This window comes from Phodopus roborovskii, unplaced genomic scaffold, assembly GCF_943737965.1.
Source record: "Phodopus roborovskii unplaced genomic scaffold, PHOROB, whole genome shotgun sequence".
In the NCBI taxonomy this organism is placed as follows: domain Eukaryota; kingdom Metazoa; phylum Chordata; class Mammalia; order Rodentia; family Cricetidae; genus Phodopus; species Phodopus roborovskii.
In genome coordinates, this window is record NW_026126516.1 from 707,812 (window position 1) to 733,980 (window position 26,169).

A 26,169-nucleotide genomic window follows, 5' to 3' on the forward strand; every position below is an offset into this window, starting at 1 on the left:
TGCAGGGGCCACTGAGGTAATGATCATGCTGTTACACCTAAGCGCCTGGGACATAGACATGTGCGCATGAACACACCCCAACCGTATGCACAACGGCACAGATGGGAAAACTCCGAGGCCCTAGTCCTTGTCAAAGGCTTGGGAAGGAAGCCACAGTGAGCAGAAAGAATACAAACTTGGCTTCGGTGATATTAAGCGCAGTTCTAAAAGAACCACGTGGACAGCCTCCCTAGAACACATTCTAAAAGCTTTATTATTATTAAGTCTTTTGTTAATTTTACCAAAATATTTCTAGACCTCCGCCCGAGCAGTTCCACAGAGCTTCAAGGGGGATGGCTTTCTTTTTCTATTGTACTTAAAGCCCGGGCTCTTTGATAGACACATGTTCTGCATGGCAATAGGATCCAAAAGTGTTTCATCTTTACTTTCCATAATCTTGTTAGAGATATAATTTAATGGAGTAGAAAAGCATTTCTAAATACTATGCAACCTATAAAGAAATATTGCTATTGACGAATTTAGTGTAAAGGTAAACACATCAATAAAAATTCACATCTAAGCTGGAGGATGGTGTCCATGCCTTTAATCCTAGCACTCACTCGGGAGGCAGAGGCAGGCAGATCTCTGAATTCGAGGCCAGCCTGGTCTGCAAAGCTACACAGAGAAACCCTGTGTGAAAAACAAAAACAAAAACCAAACAAACAAGAAATCACATCTAGTAAAATGTTCAGTAGTGGGCGCTGCTCACTGGATTAACCTTTCAGAGGCTAATGCTGGGGTTTTGTGTACTCTTAAAACACCATAATGGGTGTGTTGTGGAGTTGGCTCAGTAGGTAAAGTCATTCTTGTGCACAGGTGAGCATCTGAATTCAAGCCCCGGTGATAGGAGATGCCATTTTGTATATATGTTTCTCATACTGGTTAATGAATAAAGCACTGTTGGCCAATATGAAAGCAAGATAGGCGGGACTAGGAGATGAGGAGGAAAGAGGAAGTAGTAAGTAAGGAGTCAAGATGGAGAGACTGGGGAGACGAGACTCTGGCCCCTTTCCCCGGTAAGAAGACCACATGGAAATACATAGAAATGGGTTAACACTTAAGACAGAGCTAGCCGATAAGAAACTAGTACCTGGCCAACAGAATTATATCAAATACAGAGTCTCTGTGTGTTAATTGGGGCTGGCACGGCAGCGGGACAAGACCGGGCGGTGGGTGGAAAAACCATACTCCTTACACCCAGGGACTCCAACAAAAGCCATCCTCATAGTCCAAATATTTGTAACTGCAGGCTGCTAGTGGGAAAAGCAGAGGCAGGAGGATCCCTGAAGTCTCCCAAGCCATCTAGCCTGGAGCATCTGTGTGAAAATCAGAGACTCTGCCTCAAAAGAGGCAGACAGCGAGGAACAAGAATGGCAGCTGTCTTCTGACAACCACACTTGGGCCATAGGCACACCAGAGACAGAGACATAGAATGTATGTGCGCATGCGCGTGCACGCACGCACCCACCAGCAGCAGCAGCAATTTCATGTCCTCAGCCTCTCAGGTAACAACTTCTGTTGTTACCTGTCTGCACACAGGGCTGCTTTTTCAGAGAGCGATATGAGATTTTTCATGCAGACGATTATTAGAGACAGGGGTCCAGAGAAAAGCTAAAGTTAGGGTCAAGCAGGAAAATGCAGAATATGTAACTTCAGGTTACTTCAGGAATCTTCACTTCCACGGCAGTCTACGGACACTGGGGAAGTTGGCACAGCTGGAACCACAGATGTGGGGTGCAGTTCAGCTCTCGCCTAGAGTGCACAAAACCTTCCATCCTCATCACCACAGCAACTGGACATGCTAACGCATGCCTGCAACCCAGCACTCGGGAGGTAAAGGAGGATTAGAAGTTCAAGGTTATCCTCTGCTGTACAGCATGCTGGAGGCAGACCTCAGCTACATAAGACCGTTCGTTCCAGAATGAATGAATGAATGAACGAATGAATAAATAAATAAATGGACCAGCAAAGATCAGAATGAACTAACAGCCTCTTTGAAAACGGTACTTCCTTTTGTTTTATTTTTTTAATGAGTGTAAAAGCATGTTCCAAAGCACACATGAGAAAACTAGGAGCCAACAAGAGTCCTTTTCACGTCACCTCTTTAAACAGAACAGCCAGCCGACTGTTACTGCAGTTCCATAAAAATCTTTACTTACAACAGAACAAAAAAGACAAACAATGCCAAGGAACAAAGGGCTCCTCCATCAAATCCAAAGTCTATCCTGGGCCAAGGAGGACAGAAGGCAGCGAGCACTTGAGGGCAAACATAGAGAGGGGCCGTCCCTTTCTGTTAGTGCTGAGGGGTGTGTGCGTGTGTGTGCGTGCGTGTGTGTGTGTGTGTGTGTGTGTGTGTGTGTGTGTTTAATGGGTGTGCCTGGGGGCAAGAAGCAGATTTATGCAAGAGGTGAATGTCCTCCTTTGCATAGTGGACAAAAGAGTCAGCTTGTGGAAGAGATGAAAGACAGCAGAAAGCCCAGGGCTGGGAAAGAGATTGGGGGAGGGGGGAGGAGGGGGATGAGGAGGGGTGTGTCTCAGAAACCCAAACAGAACCTGAGATGTGGGCCCTTGAATGACAGAACTCAGTGCCCTGGACCAAGTGGTCCCCAGGTTCTGCTGGGCTCAGAAAGGAGATGCTGGAGAGGCTGGCACTCAAGATGGAAATGGAGAAGGATGTTCCAGAGAAGAGTTTCAGAATGTTTCTCCTTGAGTACGTGAGGGTGAACCCTTCGGAGACAGAGGCAACAGGCAGGTGGTTACAGCATTAAGGGCAATGACACTGGTCTTGAGGACAGAGTTCACAGGAGAAGGAGAGAGTTGCCTGCACAAGTGAACTTGACAAGTCCCTCAGGAGTGGCGAGGTGGCTTGGTGGTCAGGAGCACTGGTGGCCCATGAAGATGACCTGAGAGTGATACTATCACCAACATGGTGGCTCACAACCGTCTATAACTCTAGTTCCAGGGGACGCCTTCTTCTGGCCTCTGTGGGCTCTGCACACATGTGGTATGCACACTCCCAAGCAGGCAAAACAGCAATACACCTAAAATCTAAAATGTCGTTTTCCACTTTCCTGTCTCAGCATGTGACCCTTCCTCTTTGGGTCCCTATCACTGTGAGTCCCTTGTCAGAGGAGGAATCACAAGAACCGTTATATTTCAGACTTTGATGTTGTGAGCAACCTCTTTTCTTTATAATTTATCCTACCCATGCTATTTTGCTATAACAACAGAAATCGGACTAAAATAAGGGTTAAGCCACTTGCTTAGGAAGCCAAAACAAGATTTCTTCCCAGGTTGTCTGAATCTATACCGCACTGCTTCCTGCTAAGCTGTGAGAGCTTTGAAACTGTCCTGTTCGACAAATCATTGTTTAGGCAGCCTACACGCACACTCTGCCCGTCTTGGATCCACAGAGGACCGTCTGGCTAAAGGGAACACTTCTTCCAAGGTTCATTTTAGTCTGTTGTTTATAGGACGGTCGTTAGGATGGGTCAGAGCCGGTACATAGGGAGGAAACGGTCCCAGAGGGATGGACATTCCTGAATCTACAGTGAAGAAAAATGGAGCCTGGTTGTCTGGGCTAAAGTCATGGAGTTTCCTGAGGATCAGAGAGTCTGGAAATCTGACTCAGAACCTGAGTTTTCACCCTTGAACCTTTTGTGTCATGAAATCAAATCAAATGGGAATGCCCTCATCTATCTAGTGGTAAAACACACAGCTGAGCTACGGCAGCAGATGAAGGCTGTGGGGGTGGGAAGAGTTTCACAAAGCCAAGGCAAAACATTCACAGATTCCATTCCCCGGCGCAGCCATCCTCACGCATGGTTTTCCAATGGCACGTGCACTTGTGCACGCCCCGAAACAACAATGCATCTAATGCAAGAGAAGCAGCTTCTTTTCCCATTTGCTGTTGGCCTTGTGGCAGCTTACTCCTGCACTATGCGCAGAAAATCCTCTAAGGAATTCTTTCCATTGCATTAGCTTATCCTGTGGGCTGTCCGCAGCCAAGGAGGGAAGAACCTGTTGTGTGTGATAGAATTTACTTTGATTCATTCACTGCATGCCAGGGACAGACACAGATTTGGTAATAATCATATTATTTTGGTAATATTTGGTAGTAGTAAAAATAATAGTGACCCAAGGCTAGAGTGAAGAAGGAAGGTGACGGGAAACCAGAGGAGGCAGGGTATGGACCGCTGATTAGGGAAGTTTGAGATGGGAGTTCTTATGGGTGCTGACAGCAGCTGGCTTCTTACAGCAGACCAGGCCTTCCCTAGCTAGGCTGAGAGGCTGAGCTGGGCCCTGGATCTCCCCTGGACAGCTCCAGCTGGACACAAGAGTAAAAAGAAAAGCTCACAGGGACTGTAGTGTGTGTGTGGCCCTTTTCAGAGGAAGAGCGGAGATTAAAGCAAGCCAGAGTGATGGGCTGGGGACAACTGTAAAGTCAGCAGCTCCTTAATGAACAGAACTCTGGCTAGTTCAGGGGCTGTGAGGCCTAAGAAGGACAAAGGGACAGGAATGGCAACAGGGCAGGGCAGGCCCCGCTTGTACCAAGCTGTGGCAGAAGCCAAGAAGCTAAATGGGCCTGGGGGGCACGCATGTCTTACGTCCTCCTTAGGCTGAAACCATCAGAGGTCAGATGAAGGGGCAGACCAGGGGGAGAAATATCTTCCGTTATGAAACACAGACTCATGAAAAGAATTCGAGCCATGGTGACTTTTAAATGAAATAAACTAAATCTAAGTTTGCAATGGTTGGGGGTGGAGTGGAAAAAAAGAGAAATCCTTTAAAAAAAAAAAAAACAAAACCTTACTCCTTTTACTAAGAAAATAAGGCATTCAAACACACAGACTCTAACACAGAAACTCAAAGACGCGGGGTCTGTTGGAGGCACCTGCCAGCTGGCCACTCCTGCAAGCCTCCGCGTAAGACCCACTTGTGTTTAGATGTGCCCCCAGGTCTTGTTAGACAACAGGCTTGTCCCCTTGTGAGGCTCTGCTTGGTTTCCATTGTACAAAAACTGAAGGGCTCTCCAGTCTGTTGAAACTGCTAGAACACTGAAATCGTTTCTCACAGCCTAAATGGCATTCAGAATAAACACTGTGAATTGATGAAATGACCAATTATGTGAAGTGGTCCTGCCTGGTATAATCCAAACCAAATCTTCCCCCATTATCCTCAAACCGAGAGGGGACTGAACAGCCCGGCCTGCCTGGGAGATCTGAACCAAAAGACGGTGCCACACTTGAGGTCCAAGGAAGACCTCGGGCACGTCTAGCTAATTCTCCCTGCTAGTTTTATGCTAGAAAATACCAATATAGTGCTCAGCAGCTCACAAGCCAAACAAGTGTTAAGCAACCAGAGGCAACCCCCCCCCCCTCCTGAAACTATGATGTCACTTAGGTCTCAACGTCACCTTAGGTTTTCACTTCCAAGTATTTCCCCGTAGAACAGGGAGTCCCCGGCTTTTGTCATAGTTTTTTTTTTCAACTTTATGATGGCGTGAAAACTATATGCCTGGGGACGGTGGAGGGTGCTGTCCTTGAAGAGCAAGGCATGGTGGTGTACAGCTGTAATCCCAGAAGGACCAGAAATGGAAGGTTAGCCCTTACTGCATAGCAAGTTTGGAAGGAAGGAAGGGAGGGAGGGAGGGAGGGAGGGAGGGAGGGAGGGAGGAAGGAAGGAAGGAAGGAAGGAAGGAAGGAAGGAAGGAAGGAAGGAAGAGTCTGTTCAATACCGATTATTCCTGGACGAGGGGTACGGGGGCCTTGACTTCTTACGACACTGGACAGTAATGACAATGTGCAACTGTCGTTGCCACATGTTCACAAGGACAAACCATTGACAATTCACAGTGACTTGTGTTGGTAAGCACATAGTGAGGTAGGTGAAGGCCTATTCTATTCCTGCCTACAGTGGTTTATTTGGATATGGTCAACAAGCACCTGCCATCACGTGCCACATGTCCCCATTATGTTGTCCTTTGGGATGCCGTGTGTTCTTGTGGTTTCCTTCTCTGGCAATGCCACATCATGAATCACACACACACACATGCACACACGAACACACTCCTCTTTCTGTTTTGAGGCCTTGCTGAAATGTCAGTTCCCCAAGGAAGTGATGTCCCTCTTCTCCAAACTTCCTGCCAAACGGCAAGCATCCACAGCTCCACATGGCCCAACTGCCCATCTTTCTGTTCCTGCATCCTGTCCCCTCACCCACCACCCTGGCTGCACATAATCTTCGAGCCTGGATTCCTTCCTGGTCTGATATTGAAAGAAGAAAGCCTCCTACTTGTTAGAGGGCCGAAGAAGGTACTTATACGTCTGAGAAAACAAGTCCATAGGTCAGGCATGACCCTGACTTCTACAGGCATAGAGGGACGCCTCCCTTCTTTGCATCCCCATATCTTTAGGTGTGCAGCTGACTGTAGGCATTAGAAACTTCTGGAAGCCCCAGAAGCCCCCAAAAGATAATTTGGGGAGATGCCTTTAAAGTATGAAAGAAATCTTTTCGGATAGAGGTGTCTCAAGAACTCTAGATGAGTAGGGCAAAATGACGAAAACGTTACAGAAAAAAATACACATTATAGAATACACACACATATTTATTACACACAACTGAATGTAGACCTCATGTACATCTGAAACGTGTATTAGTTTAATTCCTAGTGTATAATGGAATCAGGGAGTTTTTAAATCATGCAGAGAAAAAAGAAAGACACATCCACCATGAAACAGAAACCACTTCAGGCATTACTGACTCTTTCCATGGTTTCGTGTCATAGGTATAAACCAAAAAAACCTGATTCCCCACAGAGTAATCTCAGCCAATATGGAACAAAACAGACTGAATCCTGTAAGAAAAAGCTCTAAGCAAACAAAATCCCAACTCTAAAAGTACTCCAAAGGTGAACAATACTCATGCCATTACGACAGCTCTTAATGAAAAATAGAGACATGGGGGATACTGTGCTTCACTTGAGAAAAACCCAAAGGGTGACCCAAACACTGTTCCCAATCTTAGCAACCATGTGCTAATTCCTTCTCTTTTCTTAGACATTTAGGGCACCTATGAGGGCTATGAAAGTAGGGTTTACTCAGCTTTATCTGTACCAAGAAAACCCCCGACTCTCCAGGTCCCCATTTCACTTGTTATTAAAAAACATGAAATGATGAAAAAGAGAACTGTATCTCTCACCATTGTTAGGACCACTCCAGAAACTGGATGGGAAGGCCTCTTCTTAACCACAGGAATATGTGACCCCTCCATATACATGGCTCCCTTCACAAGACAGGCTGAACAGCCCGCCAAAAGGCATCAAATCCCTGTCCCACAACAACACAGTTCTGAAGCTCTTGGTGCACTGCTGTCCACTTGCCTTCAGGGTTTGTGCTTCCCTCTCAGCCCCAACTCCTGGATATTCAACAAGGATTGGGGGCAGGGGATGAAATCTGAGGGCCATTTACCCACAGAGCAGACACCCAAACAGTCAGAACCCAAAAGTAACTTCTAAAAGAATCGGGCATACGTCAGTTTTCAACCACCCATTCTCCAGCAGCAAAGCAGGGGTGAAAGACAGTTTGAATTCCTTGACAGGAACTAGCACCACATTTGAGGATGGGCTGGAACACAGTCCCCCAACAGGATAATCAACTGTCCCCAGAGCATCAGAACAAACCGCAGCCAACCTTCCAGGTACACAGAAACTGCTAGGAGACAGCAGGAAACAAATGCATCTCCATGACGACGCAAGTGTCAAAACACCCAAACCAGCCTTGATCACCCCAGGTATCAGAAACAGGCAAAGGAGTCTGCTTTTATCAGCCCAGTGTGCTCTCCTGTCACAGTTCCAACTCCATCAAAGAAACAGTCCTGGAGTCCTGGGACGGAGGCCTGGTTTCCAATGCACAACGCACAACAGCCAAGACACCTGAGCAGGAAGAAATAGGTGGGCATTCAGGCCCAGGTCACAGCAGTCACACACCTCTCCAGAGAGCCGCCACGGCTAACCAGAAGGGAGTAGCCCTGGCTAGCACCACGCACAAAAGAGGAGGGAAGGAGATGAGGGAAGAGGAGGCAGTGCTCCCAGACACCTACCTTGCAGAAGGGCTCCGTTTCTCTTGAAGAAGGTACTGCCTGGCCAGATGGGTGGACCTGATGTGCTAAAAGAGAACACAGATGTGGGTGAGGTCGGAGAGCAGGGATCTACCTCGCTCCCCAGCAACCTTTTCCCTGACAGCCCCGTCTCCAAACTTTCACACATGGTGGCCTTGAAACATTCCCCCGGGCATGTTTTAAAAATAATTAGGTTACAAAACAGGCTTTCTTTCCCCACAGCAAAACCATCTTGGCCAAGGTCACACTTGGCCATTGAGATCACCTGCAGGCCACCAGCAAATGCATGTGGTTGATGATTTGATTTGGCCATATCAGTAAGCACTGAATGCTTGCTAACCTCTTCATGAACTCATGGATGCACGTGGCAAACAAGTCTTGTCCGTGTCTTGAGACTGACCAGGGCTGTTGACACTTCCGGGTTATAGTCAGAACTTGTCGGCAATGTACCCATGCTGGCCTTTCCTGCTAGCTCTCCTACCAAACAAACCCTTTCCACACAGATGTGACCTTCATCCGCTCCTGCCCTCCCTTCTGTTGTTCTGCATCTTGTTTTCAATTTCTTGGCTTAAAATGTTGCACTCCATACCCCATAAAACACTCTGCAGACGTGTTGCCACCCACAGTCTAGTAACAGTAGAGGCAAGAACAGGAGCAAGATCAATATATCACCACGGCACTCACTGCATTTCTAGATGAGTGTTTTCACTGTCTTAAGACAGTCGGTGAAAAACTTTATAGCCACCCAATCTTAGTAAAAAACCCTTCGAGTGGAAACTGGGTTATCCTCAATCAAGGACTAGCTTAAGATTAATGTTAGAAAGCCATCAGCTCACAATGTTAGCACAACCAGCCCAAGAGGCGATTTAAATTACTCTCCCCCAAATAGTATATGGCAAATGATGTTGGTTAATGCAGCATCAATCATATTCAACATTTAACAAATTAAAATAGGCCAGAGAAATGTATTAACTCCATCATGTATGCACACACACATGCACACACATACACACACCACACCACACCACCCCCACCCACACACACACACACCCCTGAATTAATACAAGAATGCTTCAGCAGTCAGCTGGAGTCTGGCTGTGAAGGATAGCGATACTGTTAACAAGGAAGGGAGATGCCAGTGGCATTCTGCCTGCCAGAGTTTCATTACCACAGGTACAAATATCGTCATAGCTACAGGGACACAGTACATGATAGAGGAGGCATTAGGAAAGAGAAAAGAGCTACCACATAAAATGCTATTAGACGGCACGATAATGTCAATTGTGCTTGCGAACACGGGCACCCCTTGTTTTACTGGGCTTCCCTTTCGCGGGCCTGGCTATGCTCCAGATTGGGTCCTCCCCCCTTAAGTGAATTATAGGTCTGCACACCGAATGGAGTAACTGCATCAGCACCACTGTCTTCAGTTCCCATGATCCTTAGCCTCTTCAGCAACAAAGCAGTTTTAAATTGGGGTGTGTACATCTACAAATAGTAATAGTGCAAGCAGAATGGACTACTGTACATCTACCGTGTCAACTACAACTTTCCTATGCATTGGGGAAGCAGGAAAACGGTGTCATTCGCTCTAGCGATGGACCTGGTCCACTGCGCAGTTCTGAGCAGAACCTGCACACCTGAGGAGTGCATGCAGTGGAAGCGTGAATGCTCATAGACCTTTCTGTTTCGTTCTGGTTTAGACCCACTATACTAAAAACGGTCAGAAACAATGCATTCCCTACAGCCCAGAGTCTCCGCCCTGGCAGGTGGGGCTTCTGAGTGACAAGGAGACACATGGGACAGTAGCAGACCCTCCTGGGGGCTCAGGGCTATGGGACAATGATGGCAAGCCGGTTTCTCTTCCTGTGTGGTTTCCTTCTTACGGTATCTGGGGGCCCTTTAAGGCTCAGTCAGGAAGAACAAGGTGCATTAAAATGTTTAAGCTGGCCTTTAACAATGCCGGTGAGTTCCCAGAACCGACCATCTTATCTTTATAATAAAGCAAGAAACAGCAAGCAAGGGCTACTGCCAATACTGAACTGGCTGCTTCATAAAGATATTTAAAAACTGAGGACTTCATTATATAGACGAGCTCACTGCTTCTGGAGAATTCAATAATTGAGTATTACCACAGAAGCCTGAATATCCAGCTCACTGCCACCCAAAGCTCCTTTTTATCCTGACCTTGATTTGGCTGAAAACGGAGTAGACAGCCAGGATGGAGCAAATATGGGCAGCTGAGGTCAGATAAACCCAGTGCTTTTAGATAAGGAAAATTCTCTGCATGATAGAGATCTACCGGAGGATTTCTACAGCACCCTTTTAACACTGTAAGTCACCGATCAGTATTCTGTGGTCCCTGTCCCTCTGGTCTGTCCTCAGGAGGTGGAGGGATGTTTGGCCCAGCATACTGCCTGCAGGGGCCCTTTGCTGTCAGTACCTGGTGCATTCAAAGAGCAGGTGTGTGTGTGTGTGTGTGTGTGTGTGTGTGTGTGTGTGTGTGTGTGTTACAATGGTTAGTTATGTGAGCTGGGCATTCCCCAGTGCCATACTCCACATGCTCCTTTTAGGCGTTCCCTCAAAAATGACATCATCTGGCTGTTACCGATTTGAGGATTTGTCAGGTGCCCATTGAGAACTGTGTTTGGTGCTACCAAAGACTTCGGAAAAGAACACCAAAAACCTAGGAAAGCACCAATCCATGACCTCTAAGAACTTAGCTGTCACACTTTCCTCTGATGCCATCTAGAGAGGCAAGAGACACCTGTAGGAAAGCTAATGGCCCGGCTCCAGCTGCAGGCTGGCAGAGCACAAACTTGATCTTTATTTGTGCAGCTGGAGACATCCCCGGCTGATTGGCCTTTAGAGCTCAAAGTCAGTTAAAAACACATCCAAATGAAATTACTTTAAAAATGCATATTAACTACAAGCATTCAGAGAAATAATGGTGTCATGTCTGTGAGGAGCTGTGCCTCCCACCCACCGCCTTTTGCAAATCAAGGGAGGAGAGAAGGAGTGGTATACACGTGGTTAAAAAAAAAAAAAAAAAAAAAAAAAAACAGGCTCTGAACCTTGTCCTATAAACACAAGTGGCTGGTCAACGTCACTTCCACCCAAAATGTCCAGGAAGGACCATGCTTATCATCTCGCCGTGGCTCCCACTGCTGATCACTGGAATGCCAGGCGGTCAACCACTGAGCCTACTGTTCCCTGAGTCCGTGTGGCAGGCAAAACAGAGATCCCAGGAAGTCAAGTGTTAGCTAGTGTCGCCACAGAGCAGACCTGCCTCGCTTCCTTGCTCATTTCCAGCTTGCTCTCCCCTTCCCACACAGGACTCTTAGGCATCCTTTCCCAAGGAAGGTCTTTTGTTAGGAATCTCTCCTAGGCAAAGTCCCAGGCTAGAAAAGGCAATCTGACTAACCATATGTGGAAGACAGTGGGCTCCTATTAGCAGAAACAATACAACGCCCGCGCTGCAAATGTCTCATTTGAATAACGTGCTCACAGTGACCTTCGGCACTATAGGCCATATCAATGCGGGGACAAAGGACGCAGGCCAACAGGTTAAGAGGGACTTGCCTGCCAGAAAGTCTGTCTCTGAACTAGCATTTCTGAACATTGTTCTGCTGACTATTGAGCCCAGTGCTGAACCAACAAAACTCAGGAGAGGCGCAGCATGTCTGCAACAGCACGCCACATTTCCCCAGAGACCCACGGTATTCAGTCACTCCCGGGCCTCACGCTCTTTTCTGTACTCCCAGGAGGATGCTGGGTGCCAACACGTGGTAGGGCTCTGAGGTACTTCTTGGAATCGGGATAGTCTGTCAGATGTCTGCCCTATACACACGAGCTTCAATCATTGTGAACCTGGGGCGTATTATAAACCCAAAGCTCGGGCAATTTTCACCAGTCTGGACTTTTTATGTACCCAATGGCAACCAGACGGAGAAAAGTATGTTTCTCTAAGGTGCCAAGCATGAACCAATAGACTGCAAAGAACAGGATGCTTCAACAGGGAGGGAATGTGAAGGGATGCTAAATGAATGGAGCCAGCAGAGGACCAACACTGTCCTATAACACTGTTCTCATGCTTCCACGAGGTCCCCAGAGTGGCCACTCAGAGATGGAAGCAGCGAGGTGGATGTCGGGGCCGGGAAGAGGGTGTGGACAGTGCTTATTTAATGGGCAGAGTTTTGGTCTTGCAAGGTGAAAAGGTCTGGGGATTGGGCTACAATGACACCATTGCCCTTAACACTATAGTGTAGCACACTTAAAATTGGGCAAGAGAGGGAGGGAGGGAAAGAGAGAGAGGGAGAGAGAGGGAGGGAGGGAGAGAGACAGAGAGGACAAACCATGTCAGGATTCCATCCCTTTAAACTAACTGAGGACAAATCACCAGGAAACAACAGAGACCCTAACATGACCCCCGAGGGAAAGATGTCAAGTGTCTGAAGTGTGTAATGTAGCTATTAGGAGGACCTAGACAGAGATCAGACACAGAGGTTGGGGGTAACAAATTACCCCAACTGAAGGAGAAGCATCACTTGGAAAGTACGCAAATCTCTGCAAGCCTCAGGACACCTACACCGTTATGGCCTCTCATTACCAAACGGGAGCCCACGGAGTCATCCAGAAGAATGGGTGGAAAGCTCGTAAGGGCCACAGGTGGTGGACACCTGCATGCAGCAAAACTATTGCTGAACACGACGGTCCTGTTACACACATGGACTCACAGCAGTTGTGTCTGTGTGCCCAAGTGCAAGCCAGCCAAAGTCCCACCAACGGGTTAGGGAGAGGCTCAGGAGGTCCCATTCCTAACCGAAGGGTGACTGGCCATTGATGGCTGCTGGGGTAGAGGGAATGGATTCCTTGAGAGATGTGGCCTCAGCAGAGAGGCTCCAGCAGTCAGTCCTACACCCTCCTACACCCCTGCACATGTAGGCAGCACTAAGTGAGCAGACTGGGGTGGGGTGGGGGGGGACACAAGAGGTTGGGAGGGACAGTGGAAGGTGACAGTGGGGGACAGGAGAGGAGATGGAGGGGAGGGAATGGGGGAGGAAGCTTAATCAAAACACTTTATGGGCATGTGTGAAATTATCAAACAATAAAAAAAAGGTTTTATGAAAAGTAAAGTTGCTGAAACCTAACCTAAAAAAGGTAAATGAAATGGGAGTGTCTGCGTATTTAAAACAAACCGCAGATCCTATATGAGGCGTGAACAGCGCAGAGGGCACAGAATGCAGCCACAGGTCTCTCCGAACATCCCCGAGCCTCAACCATCTGCCTAAGAATGGAACCGGGTAAGGTGTCAAAGACAGGTAGGTGCTCTGTGACCCGCAAAAGTCCCCGTTGTCGTCCTGATTCCCAGAAACCTGCAGTCGGAAGTTTCCTGGCACACTCAGGGCCACATGAGGTCACGCACTGACACGGGAGGCAGTTGTGGCTTGGTGCCCGCACTTCCTCAAGCACCCTGGGCTCTCTGAATTTGGCTCTTTTCTGCATTCCTGTGACAGAAGAGGGTACTTCTCTTCCCAAAGGATGTTTCGATTGTTTCCAAATGCAACTTGTTCCTTAGTCCAGATGCAACCAAGGGTTTTAAAACAAGGGTGGCTAAAGACACAGCTTCAGAGACACCTCCTCCTCCAAAGAAACTTAAAACAGGACAGGTGGAGACCTGCAGGGCTGGCGAGTGTGCGCAGGTTGACAACCGTCAGGAAGCATCACTGAAGTGATCAGACAACCGCCATCTGGGACCCCAGAAAGCATAAGCCACAGTGTGGTAAGATTCTCCGAGGACAAAACACTGATCTCAGAAAGAAGTGGAAGGGCTCTGTAACCTAAGCAAGAAGGTCTGTGGAGACTCCCACAGAGCAGCCTACAGATGGCCCTGTGCGCCCCTGACTACCCATGCCCCATACGCTGGGGCCTCCAATGCCTGCGAGCAACTGACAACAGGTGATAGTAGCTCGGGGGCAAATGTACTCTCATTTTATTTTTATCAGTAGTGGCAGGCCTGCTGACGACTGTCAATTAAAGTTTTTGGGGGGGGGATGGGGATGAGGAAGGAAGGGAAGGAGGGAGGGAAGGACGGAAGGAAGGAGGGAGGGAGGGAAGGAAGAAGGAAGGAAAGGAGGAAGGAAGGAAGGAGGGAGGGAGGGAGGGAAGGAAGAAGGAAGGAAAGGAGGAAGGAAGGAAGGAGGGAGGGAGGGAGGGAAGGAAGAAGGAAGGAAGGAAAGAAGGAAAGAAGGAGGAAGGAAGGAAGGAAAGAAGGAAGGAAGGAAGACACGCTGTGTTACAGTCTTACTAGACAGACGGACGGACTAGAGCTTTGGCAATGGTGGGAGCTGGGATGTTACAGGTCTGTAGCCAAACTACCTTGGTTCTTTAGTCCCTGAGTAGCCATCCACTGCCAACCCCCTTTTATTTGATAAATCCTCACAGAAAGCACTAATAGAACACTTGCTTCCAGCCACCCAAAGGCTCGGGGTCTTGGAGGGTAGCACCTGAGACCTTAGCAGGGTTTGCAGGAATGTGCTTACCCGATATTCACAGTGTCTTGAAAACAATTCTTGCTTTGTGATCTCCTTTAGTTCTGTAACTATGAGAACCTCATCAGACTTCACCACACTGAAATACACTAGTTGGGGCACACAGAGAAACTGTGCTCCAAGGAGCCAGGTGAGAAATCTGCCAAAACCTTGCTCTTGGGCTTCTCAGGCTCCAGAAATAAATTTCTGTTGTTTAGGAATTGCCTAACTTAGGACGTTCCGTGAGAGCAGTAAAAGTGGAAACTGCCCACTGGCTACCCCGCTTCCCCATCCCTCACCTCCCACCCTCTCAGTTAAGAGCACTCTGCCTCTGGCTATGGAAGTTCTCCACTGTTTGGGGCATCATCTCTTTAAAATCCTTACCACCATTGGCCTCAGAATACCCTCAGCCCCTTTCTTTCCAGTCCTTTTTGCTAGAAACCCTGGGTGCTCCTTGGCTTCTGGAAATGTCACCCCGACTTCTGCCTTCATGTTTACATAGCATGCCCCCCCTCCACAAACACACTCCTAAGTGTAAGGGTGCCAATCATACTGGGTTAGTGGTCCACCCTACTCTTACAGGACCTCGTTGCAGCTAATTTCAAGGACTTTATTTTCAAACAAGGACACATTCTGAGGAAGGTTAGGACATTAATATATGAATTTGGAGGCTCCCACAGTGTATACCTATCACTGCTTTCCAAGTGATACCTCCGACACAGCACGCAGAACCAAACACAGCCCACCTGTGCTTTGCTTTTCCTGGATCTTTACTTAGTAACTGTAACCCTGAGAACCTGAATTCTGCATCCCCCATATAACAAAAGAGAAGAAAGTAAAATCGCACCTGGTGACTGCTTACAAAATGTTTGGGGGTCACACTCCCCTCTGCCCATTCCTGTCAACCTTCCCTAAAGTCTCCTGTGCTTTCTCTGCCTCTGTAGTCTCGCTGATTCTTTTTTGTCCTGGAAAGGTTCTCCCGAACAGTCAGGAGTCCTCCCCACCCAGGCCCTCCTTCACACCCATTTGCCCTGCATAACTCCTCCTTATCCTTGCCGAGCCAAGCATGCACACTCACACCAACCTGAGGGTTGGCAGAGGTAGCACTGGGGACATGCGTGTCACTGGAGCTCCTGCCCCGAGTCAGCGGGCATGTCAGGTTTGTGTATGTTTTATATAATGAGTTGCTATGTAATTTTTCATTTGAAGACCTCAGTGTATACAGAAGACAATTGTCATAATTCTAAGAGAAAGAGCAGGGATGCTGCTTGCCATCTCCCTAACACGATGATTTAAACTTTAGGAATTAAGGAGAAATCTCTAATAGAGCTATAATTAAACCTTTTACAAAGGAGCATGCCTATTCTGTCTTCTATCCCTACCATCATATAAACATTCTTTGGAAAAACCAGAATGAAAATTATAAACCTCATCACTGATGGTAAGTAATGAGCGGGGTGATTTTGAACTCCTCTTTTTCTGTGAGTTCTTGATTACCTAGGAATATATAAATAACCAGATAAATACATGTATATTTTGGATAATACAGAGAGAAGGCTTGTTTGGGCATCCTGAAGAAATCCTGCCTACACCCAAGGCTGGGTTTCAGAAGCTCCAGCTCAGTATACATCTTACTGAGCTGTTGCAAAGGTGTTTATCATTATCTTCGTGCTACACGTTTCTAATTTTACATATGAAAACCATGGCATCATTCAGCAGAAAGCACATTATTTGCATGATGTATTTGCATTTGTAAAACACCCACATTTACTTTTACTGCTTAATGGGCCCCGTTTAAATGGGCCACTCTACATAAATGGAGTACACTGGTTCCCAACTCAATGGTGCTGATAAGAAAACTACTCCTTTTAGATGTAAATGAACCCACTAATCACAACTGAAATGGCTACAGAGGAAAGCGGAGCAGCTGTTCCTAGAACTCCAAGTCTGGGGCCAGTTTGGTTCCAGCTTAAGCTCTGGAGCAGCCTGGGATTTCCCCAGAAGGCATCTGTCCACAGGCCTCGGGGATCAACTCCACGTTTTCCAAAAGAGACAAGAGAGTCTGAGATACGAGTCCACCGTGCACTTGTGGCCAGGCCTACCCATGTCAACACAGAAAGGGGAAGCAGAGAAAAAGCAATGTCCACAAAGGTAGTTAAAGGTGGCTTATGATCAATGCCACCAGATGGCTAGTCCGTGCGTCTCACTCTTAAAACTGCACAGGACAATGGAAACAGCATGGGGTCATCAAAAAAAGTAAAGGCTAGGGAGATGGCTCAGTGGGTAAAGCGCCTGCTCATTACGCTTGAGAACCTGAGTTCTCCACTCCAGGAAAAAACCAGGAATGGGCAGATGAGCCTGCAACCTGGGGGTGGGGAAGGCGGGGATGGAAGGACCACTGGCCACAAGCCTAGGAGAGAAACTGGAAAGTGAGCCCAAGATACAATGAGAGGCACTATCTCAAGGAAACGAGATAGAAAGCCACAGAGGAAAACAGCCAGCATCCTCCTCTGGACCTCCATGTACACGCATGGGCACTCACACCTGTACTCATATATCATCATACATACATACATCACATACACAAATAACGTGTACACACACACACACATACATACACAGAAAACCTTATGATTCAGTTGTTCTACTTCTGAATATACAACCCCCACCACACCACTGTCAATAAAAACAAGGACTCCAGGTATTTGGACATCGTGTCCACAGTGGCCTTCTTCACAAAGGAAGGGGTGTGTGGGGCAGGGGGACAAGCTCATTGATGGATGAATGGATAAGTGAAATGCAGTGACATGCATAAAGGAATATTCTTCAGCCTGAAAAGGGAAGGCGATTCTATAACATAGATAAACCCTGAGGACATTCCGTTAAATGCAATGAACCAGTGACAAAAAAAAAAAAAAAAAAAAAAAAGACAAATTCTGTATGATTCTGAGGAGCCTGGAGTCATCAATAGACAGAAAATAGAAAGGCAGTGGCTTGATGAGAGGCGGGGTGGAAGCGCCCCAGGGAATGGCTGTGCCTGGCTATTGTTTCAGTTCTATAGGAGGAAAGCAATTCTAGGGGCAGAAGATGGTTGATGGCTGCACACAACAGTGAGCAGCTACACTGAGCTGCACGCTTGCAAATTGTCGCGATGGCAAACAATTTCACGTGCACTTGGCCACGCTTCAGTAGACGACACATGATAGATTACAGATAAACAGTGATAGGTGGAGATGGATGAGAGATAACATGAGATACACACAGATGGACACAGATGGACAGACTGACAGATGGGTGGATACAATTTAGATCTTGAGTGGGGGGGCCCCCAAAGACTCAGGTTTTGGAGGCTTGATCCCCTGAGTTTATTTGGAAGGTTGGGGAGCCTTCAAAGGTGAGAACCGTGTGAGCGTGTGCCTCCAGTGGAATGACGGAACCCCAGTCTCCTCCATTTCCTCCTTTCTACTTCCTGGCCCAAAGGTGACAACTTTTAGCTCTGCCACTTGCTCCTCGCTTTTCCTCGGGCCTGAAAGCAAGAGGCCCACCAGTCTTGAACTGGAATCTGTAAATGCAGGGGCCAAAGTAAACCTTTTTCTTGCTAAGTGGATTGTGGGAAATAAGTAGGTAACTACTCCCTAAGAAGGCCAGTAGCTTTGTTCCTCTATTCCTAGGCTCCCAAAACGAAACACACATATCCTCTTACTTTTCTCACTAGCTCACTCATTCGCTAACTAAACATTCCCTTACCCTGAAATCAGGCAAAGCAATAGCAACTGTCCTGCCATGCAAAGACAAGCATGTCCCACAAACAGATGAAATCGAGGACTCGAGGATGACAGACACCTCTGCATAATGCTTGGAGAGACTGTCACTTCTGGATCCCTTGATGACGAGGCCGTTAATAACTTCTGGTGTTCCTTTTGTTTGGCATAAGCCACTAAGAACCCTCTCTACTAAGCCCCAACAGTATTGCTGTTGACACAAGGTTTTAAATACCAATGGCCCAGCCAGTTCTCTGGCTGCAAACCCCCAATCCCACCCAAGACAGAAACTGCAAAATTGTCAACTCCCTCAGTGGGCAGTCAGCACAGGCCCGGTCCCCAATATGTGCTTGGTAAACTCTGGTTTATCACACATAACCCCAAGTAGAAGTCCCTCAACATACTGTCTATATTATACGGATAAAGCACTGTAGCAGTCAGTTTAAAATTGATTATGACCATGGGATGACTGAGGCAGCTAACTTTATAAAGGACAGTCAGTTAGCTCATTGTTGTGAAGCTAAAAGTCCAAATGGGACATGCTAACCGTTAGCTATACTGTCGCCTGGTATAAACAGCAATGGCAGTCGTGTATTACATCTCAAGCCAGAGCAGAGAACACTTGGTGGGACGAACCTACAGCTTTTATAACAATCTACTCATGGAAACAAACTTCCAACATCACCACCCCACCTAACAGCACCATGCTGGGGACCTGGCCTTTAACAGAGGTGCTTATATGGACACAGTGGCCAAACCCCAATAACCACAAACACAGAAGAGGGTGGGGATGCTGCAAGTCTCTGTGATGGAGAGAGCTGAAGGGGATAGTTGCCATGGCTCCCACTCAGGCCATTATGACCCCGGAGAGGACCAATGCATGGCCAAGGCTGGGGTCGAAGGACGGAGGAAGCCCAGCCCTTCCCTCCCTCTACTGTAGTCTCACAGAGGGATTGGCAATGGTTCCCAGGGGAACCAGCTGGGTTTTCCAGACAATGAAGATGGGGTTAGAATCCTCAGATTCAAGTGACAGTAGCAAAGCTGTAGTTGAAAATCCACTCCTTTACGAGGAGATACCTGCTGCATGAAAATAATCCAAGGGCAGCCTTCAGCCTTGTGTGTATTGGTGGTGCGTGTGTGCGCGTGCGCATGTGTGTGTGTGTGTGTGTGTGTGTGTGTGTGTGTGACAACAGAGCCCAAGGCTTTAGATACCAGTTACACCCCAAGAGGACCACAGGGGGTTTCTAAGTCCTTGGGCCAGTCCTGGAACTAAGAAGCAGGAGCTGGCCACAGGTACACAATCTTCCTTTGACAATAGCGCAGGTTTGAAGCAGTGACAAGCACATGTTAGATGTGACTATTAGTGCCACCCCTCATGTTTCCCTTGAAATAATTCCTCTTTCTTTTTTCAGGGGGTTTGGCTTCCAAGACAGGTTTGCTCTGTGCAATTTTAGAGCCTGTCCTGGAACTCGCTCTGTAGGCCAGGCTGGCCTCAAAATCACAGAGATGCGCCTGCCTCTGCCTCCTGAGTGCTGGGATTCAGGGTGTGCGCCACCACCGCCTGCCTGAAGTAATTCCACTTTCAATGGAAGAAGCGTCTCTGTCATTCAGAAGCCACCATCACCTTTCTTGGGAGTTCTGGGGAGATCAGAGCTCTACCTACTCATCCACGTTTGAAACATGGTCATATTCCTAGTATTCCTCATGATGCTGGAAACCAGTCAGATGAGAAAATGGCCCACCTTAGTTTTCCAATTCCTTCTCTTGAAAGTCACCCCCTCTGACCCCACCAAAGATGAAAGGGAGGTGGAAACACAACAGGAGACCTGTCTACATGTGTGTGCCCTGAGGTCCAGGCCGAGGCCGCTCTCTATGGTTTAGCGGACCTACTTACCTGCTGGCTTGAAAGCTATTTCTGTTACATTCCCAAAAAGTGGTCTCTGATGTCGGCCAGGGTAACACTTGTGACTGGCACCTGCCTTTGTCTGGATACCTCCCGTCCATAGCTGCCCTCCCGCTCCAAGCGGTCTCTCTCTGGATGTCTCCTCGAAGGTCATTCTCACAGATCATTCTCACAGGCCATTTAATTGTGACTCTTCCCCAGATGCCAGGTGTCTCTCTCAGCCCCACACCACATGTCTACCTCAGGAAAACAAACGGAAACAGGTCTGAGGACGCCAAGTCACTGGTGTATCTCAACTCTAATAACATGTGACTCCCCCAGGGAACACAGAGAATCACCGTCCCCATCCTGAGGTACAAGCAAGAGGACAATGCTGCCTTCCCATGGCAGTAGAGAATTCAAAACTAACAGATTCAAAGAAGTCAAGTCAGCTGAGCCTTGGGGGCACGGGTTTTTAATTCTAGCTACAGCAGAGGCTGAGGCAGGAGGATGGTAAGTAACTTTGAAGCCTGTCTGGGTTACAAATTACCTCAAGGCCACCCTAGGCAACTTAGTACAATCCCAGTGGAAAAACGACTGCCTATACTATCGCTGAGACTTAAGTTCGATCCTCCAATCCCCACTGGGGGGCGCGGATGATTGAGCCACCTCTTGGTTTACCTTAAGGGATTTAAAAGGTCATGGGTTGAGTACTACAATGAACACTTTTCCAGACATTTCCTCCTGGGTGTGAGTGGGGGTGTGTGGTTTCACTGAGTGTTCTGTTCTGATTCCTCGGTTTTGACTGAATTTCTTTCAACTGATATATAACAACTGTGAGACATGTGCTTTTGTGTGTGTGTGTGTGTGTGTGTATACACAAAATACAAGGATTATATCCGGGTAATTGGCATATCTATCACCTCAACATTATCATGTCTTTGTGTTGGGAACAGTCAAAATCCTCCCTACTATATGGAAGCACATAATTAATTGTTGTCAATCACAGCTACTCTACTGTGCATGGAACATTAAAGTTATTTTCCCAAAGAACTGCCTCATTCCTACAGCATCCAACAAAGTCCACATAATTAAAGCCTTCAACATACCCAGGACAACCTTGGGTTCCCGTGGCCTCCATTCACAGACTGCTTTGTGGTGCAGGGTGAGTAGGCTCTACCTCTAGTCTGCTAACCTCCTGTGGGATGCCTGCTTCCCGCAGTATCCCCTAACCTGAAGGGTACGGGTCACCCGCTGTCCCTCCCTCTCTCCCTGCTTCTCTCCACCTCTCCTTTCATCACGGACAATGATGCCCCACATGCCCCACAGTTTGAGGACGGCTCCAACTGGTCTTAGCTTTTCCGGGGAAGACACTTAAGTGTAGGACACATTTGATTGCATGCAACTGTTGCACTTTATGCATGCATATGTGCAGATGCACTCACTCAGCGATGGCTTCACTTTGTATATAGTCCAGCCTAGCACTGACAGAAAGCACAGGCCTCCTGCTCTCTGTGACCGGTGTCACTTCCAAGTTGCTTAGCTCCACACCTGCTCCTCTTTCCTCCTCGGTCAGCCCTCAGTGAGCCCTCTTTTACTTCCGTGACACCAAGCAGCATGGGGATCTCCGAAGTGCAAGCAAATGCCGCTCACCACTGCCTCTGCTCTAGGCAGCTACTCCTTACCCAGGACAGCTTCCTTCTCCATCCTTGATACAACCTCTGTCACTCTAGAAAATGCTGCCCCTCCAGGCCGCCTCCTTTTCTCCACACTCCGTATACAAAGTAGAGTCTGTCTGTACATGCTTCCAGGCATTTGAAGTGGCTGGCAGGTGCAGGTGCAGAGCACATGCCTCAGAAAGGAAGGAAGAAAGGGAGTGGGGTGGGAGGGTAGGCGGGGAGGCCCGGTGTGGTGACACACACCTTTAATCTCAGCACTTGGGAGGCAGAGGCAGGCAGATGGAGCTGTGAGTTTGAGGCCAGCCTGATCTACAGAGTAAGCTCCAGGAAAGTCAGGGTTATAGAGAGAAACTTTGTCTCAAAACAAACAAACAAACAAAAAATGATAAATACATAAAAAGAAAGAAAGCTAATTTCTATGAGGTATACGGGCCTCGTATCAAAACCTTCCTTTTACTGCTAAGTGCCCTTTATTCAAAATAGGGAAGTCACTTAAAAATGTCACACAGGAATAGCTAGAGTAAGGGACTCAAGATATACACGCACACACTCCTGGTTCCTGATATCTACTGACTTTTGTCATCTACAGAAAGACAAAGAAAACTGGGGAAATGAATCGAACACGGAAAGTTTGGTAGCTGTTTCTGAGTGAGAACAGGCTGCCGTCTTCTCAGAATGGGCACTCTGAAGGATGGCCTTGCAATCTGCTTGTGTCTTGGCATCTGGCTGGACTCAGGGCCAGGGCAGCCAAGCACTAAATTAACACCACCATCACTGCTGCAAAGGTTCAAGGGCTCTAAACAGGGGATGCCTACCTAACTCTGAAGAACAGATTTCCACACCCTTTGTCTCCACCACCATTAACAGGCTCAAGCCAACTGAGCGCTCTCTCTCTCTCTCTCCCCCCTCTCCCTCTCCCAGGCTGCTGTTGAATGCAGCTGTTTTCAGCTCTTCCTGGTGATCATGCCACTAAAAATAGCTCTGACGCTGATGCATGGAAACTTGAGCAGAACCTGAAAGTGAATCCCCTTTTAGTCTGAGCTGGTTCAACCTTGCAAGAGAGGCAGAGATAAACAGTCAGTCCGCCATGTGCTTACATGATACTGAAGTAGTTGTGTACCTCACAGCAAAACACAAGAGACAACATAAAACACACCAACAAAAACTATGCAAGGGGCAGAGTTTCGGTTTGTAGCCTTAGCTACCACCAGGTCAGTTTCTAGTGTTTGAGCCGGGACTGAGAAAGTTGACTGTGAGCACAGCTGTCATCCTGGGGACAATTCCCAAGAGTTGAGATTTCTGACTGCTTCCGGGAGGGCTAGGGAGGTGCTGAAGAAAGTGATCTCATAGAAAGACTTGTAAATAGGGGTACCAGGGTCCTTCAAATCCTACTAAAAGCCTCGTAGTGCTGGCACATGCCTTTAATCAATCCTAGCATTCCGGAGTCAGAGGCAGGTGGATCTCTGTGAGTTCGAGACCAGCCTGGTCCACACAGGGAGTTCCAGGACACGTTCCAAAGCTACACACAGGAACCCTGTCTCGAACCCCCCACAGTCCCCTCCCCCCCAACCCGATTAAAAGCAACCAAAAGCTGTTCATAGAATCCCAAGAAACAACAACAAAAACCCCATTCGTCATTCTGGCCACTCATCTGATGCCTTGTATGTTTGTCCTGAGCAACTGAAACACGTCTATGAAGTGGGTCCCGACTGAAGCTAAAACAGACAAAAATCAGAAGCTGGAGCTGTCGACCTGCTTCCTTCCTCTGGCCTTCTGCAAGGCATGAGCACTGGTACCCCCCAAACTGCCAGAAGAAGGCCACCTAGACAATATATACACTGTTCTATGTGACCCCTCACAGTGTCCTCGATGCATGTAACTGGGAGAAAACAAAACAAAACAAAAAAAGCTTACCACCATCGAGGGACAAGTCTGGGAGAGAGTACCGTCTCTTAGAAGAGAAACTACCAAGTAAACTGTGTGTTTTGCTTCTTCGTAATTCTATGTGTGTGCAAGATGACTCAGATCACATCAGCTTCTGAAATAAGAATTTTGTTCTATGGTGTTTTGTCCTAGGAAAACTTGTGCTGTGTCTGGCTGAGCCAAAGAGGGAAGGAACAAGTGCCCTGCCTGCCCGCAGTAGGACTTGTCCCTTGGTGGCATGTCTCACGTTTACTCACTCAAGGCCACTGAGCTTCTAGGTGCCCCCGTGGTGAACCCTATTTATGAACTCGAGCCTCACACTTGAGACATGAACTGCTAGTTAGCATATACGGTGTGGTGGTTTGGATAAGACTGACTCCACAGGCTCGTATATTTGAAAGTTTAGTCTCCAACTGATGGAACTGTTTTGGGAGGATTGGGAGGTGTGGCCTTGTTGGGGGAGGTGTGTCACTGGGGTACAGGGGGCTTTACTATTTCAAAAGTCCATGCCCCTCCCACCTCATTCTGCTTGTGGATAAGATGTAAGCTCTCAGTTACAACTAGAGCATCATGCCTGTCTGTCTACTACCATGCTTTCTGCACCATGGTCATGGACTAACCCTGAAACTGTAGGACCTCAGTTGCCTTGGTCATGTTATCTCTTTGCAGCAATAGAACAGTGACTAAGATATACATCACAACCAGAGCCTAATAAAAAAAAACCTCAGCTTCTCAGAAGAGATCTTGTGGAAACCAACACCCTTAAAGCAGTGCATGCCCTACAGACTTCATTACTATCAGCTGACAACATGAGTGAGTAGGCTGGCTAAACACACCATTAGTTTCCACAGTATGTCAAGGTCATGTGAGGGCGGGAAAGTCATCACCTACAGTACAGACCTCCGAACAACAGAGTGCACTCGATACACTACTGCATCTTTAACACTAATTTTTTTGTTAACAAGAGAAAAAAAAATGTACACTTACTGCCAACAGCTTGCTGGCAGCCAACACCAGGATGAGCTGTTGCCTGGCAACAGTCAAGCAAGCTTCCTCCCAGGAAGGGCCACTGCTAGATGTAGACTAATTCCAAAAGGGACAAATATTTAAATTTTTATGTTTGTTAAGGATTTGGGATGGAGAATACTGGGAAGACTGATTCATATTAAATAGATCTACAATGTGGATTTGCCTTTGGATCACGATCATAGGTTGCAATAGAATAGTTTAGAAAACCCAGATGCTTCTGTGACTTTTCTGACTCCCACAAATATACTAGGAAAATCATGCATCTGTATTCTTTTGGAATGTGTGTGTGTGTGTGTGTGTGTGTGTGTGTGTGTGTGTGTTAGTATTTGCGCATGCGTGTAGTTGCCTGAGTGATCTAGAAGAGGGCATCGATTCCTTGGAACTATTATAGGTGTTTGTGAACAACCTGAATATGAGTAATGGGAACCAAACTACAGTCCCCTGCAAGAACAGCCAATGCTCTCAATATTTTACCCACCTCTCCAGCCCGACACCTGTGTTTCCATAGAAGTATGTTTTGTCTGTTTTTCTAAGTAAGAATAAAGGTGAGAAAAAGAGCCTGAAAGACCTAAGCCTTTGGAATACAACAACACACAGTCACCCTAGGTGTCACTGGGTTCCAGTTCCAAGATCTCACTAAAATCCACAGGCATCCCTCAAACAAGAGGGCCTAGTACAATCCCAGATGCGCCGGCCACATCTGGGTCATCAAATACAATGCAAACACTGTGTAAACAATCACTATAGTGCACTGTATGGTTTAGGAAGTAATGACAAGAGAAAAGGCCTGTACATGTTCAGGATAGATCCCTCCCCCAAATATTTTTGGTTCTGTCAATGGCCAAATGTGAGGCTGAGAAACCAAAGACACAGGGCCTGACTGTATTCACAAAGAAAACCGGAGCCAGTACCACCATCTCCGTGATTCTTACAAAGGCAAAGCTCAGCAACTTTGTGAGCAGAGTCTCCTCTCCTCTGCATTCTTGGTCTAGAGAGCCTGCTTCATCCCCATGAGGGGAACTGAGGAGAACACACACACGCACGCGCGCGCGCGCGCGCGCACACACACACACACACACACACACACACACACACACACACACGAGAGTCAGTCCAGCTCCTTTTCCCATGTAAACTATATAGTGTTCTCTCCAAATTGGGGTGGGGATTCTATTCATGTTCAAAGCTGGCAAATGTCAAACCTTGTATAC

At 47.5% G+C, this 26,169-nt stretch overlaps 1 protein-coding gene across 7 annotated transcripts in view; it reads right to left on the reverse strand.

The window, feature by feature from the left end:
• Foxn3 (forkhead box N3) overlaps positions 1-26,169 on the reverse strand; it is a 355,035-nt gene that overhangs the window by 89,357 nt on the left and 239,509 nt on the right. For all 7 annotated transcript variants that reach the window (XM_051196447.1, XM_051196445.1, XM_051196449.1 and 4 more), the window contains one exon: positions 8,140-8,204. In XM_051196447.1, the coding sequence (XP_051052404.1) occupies positions 8,140-8,204 (65 nt within the window). The remainder of the gene's footprint in view (positions 1-8,139; positions 8,205-26,169) is intronic.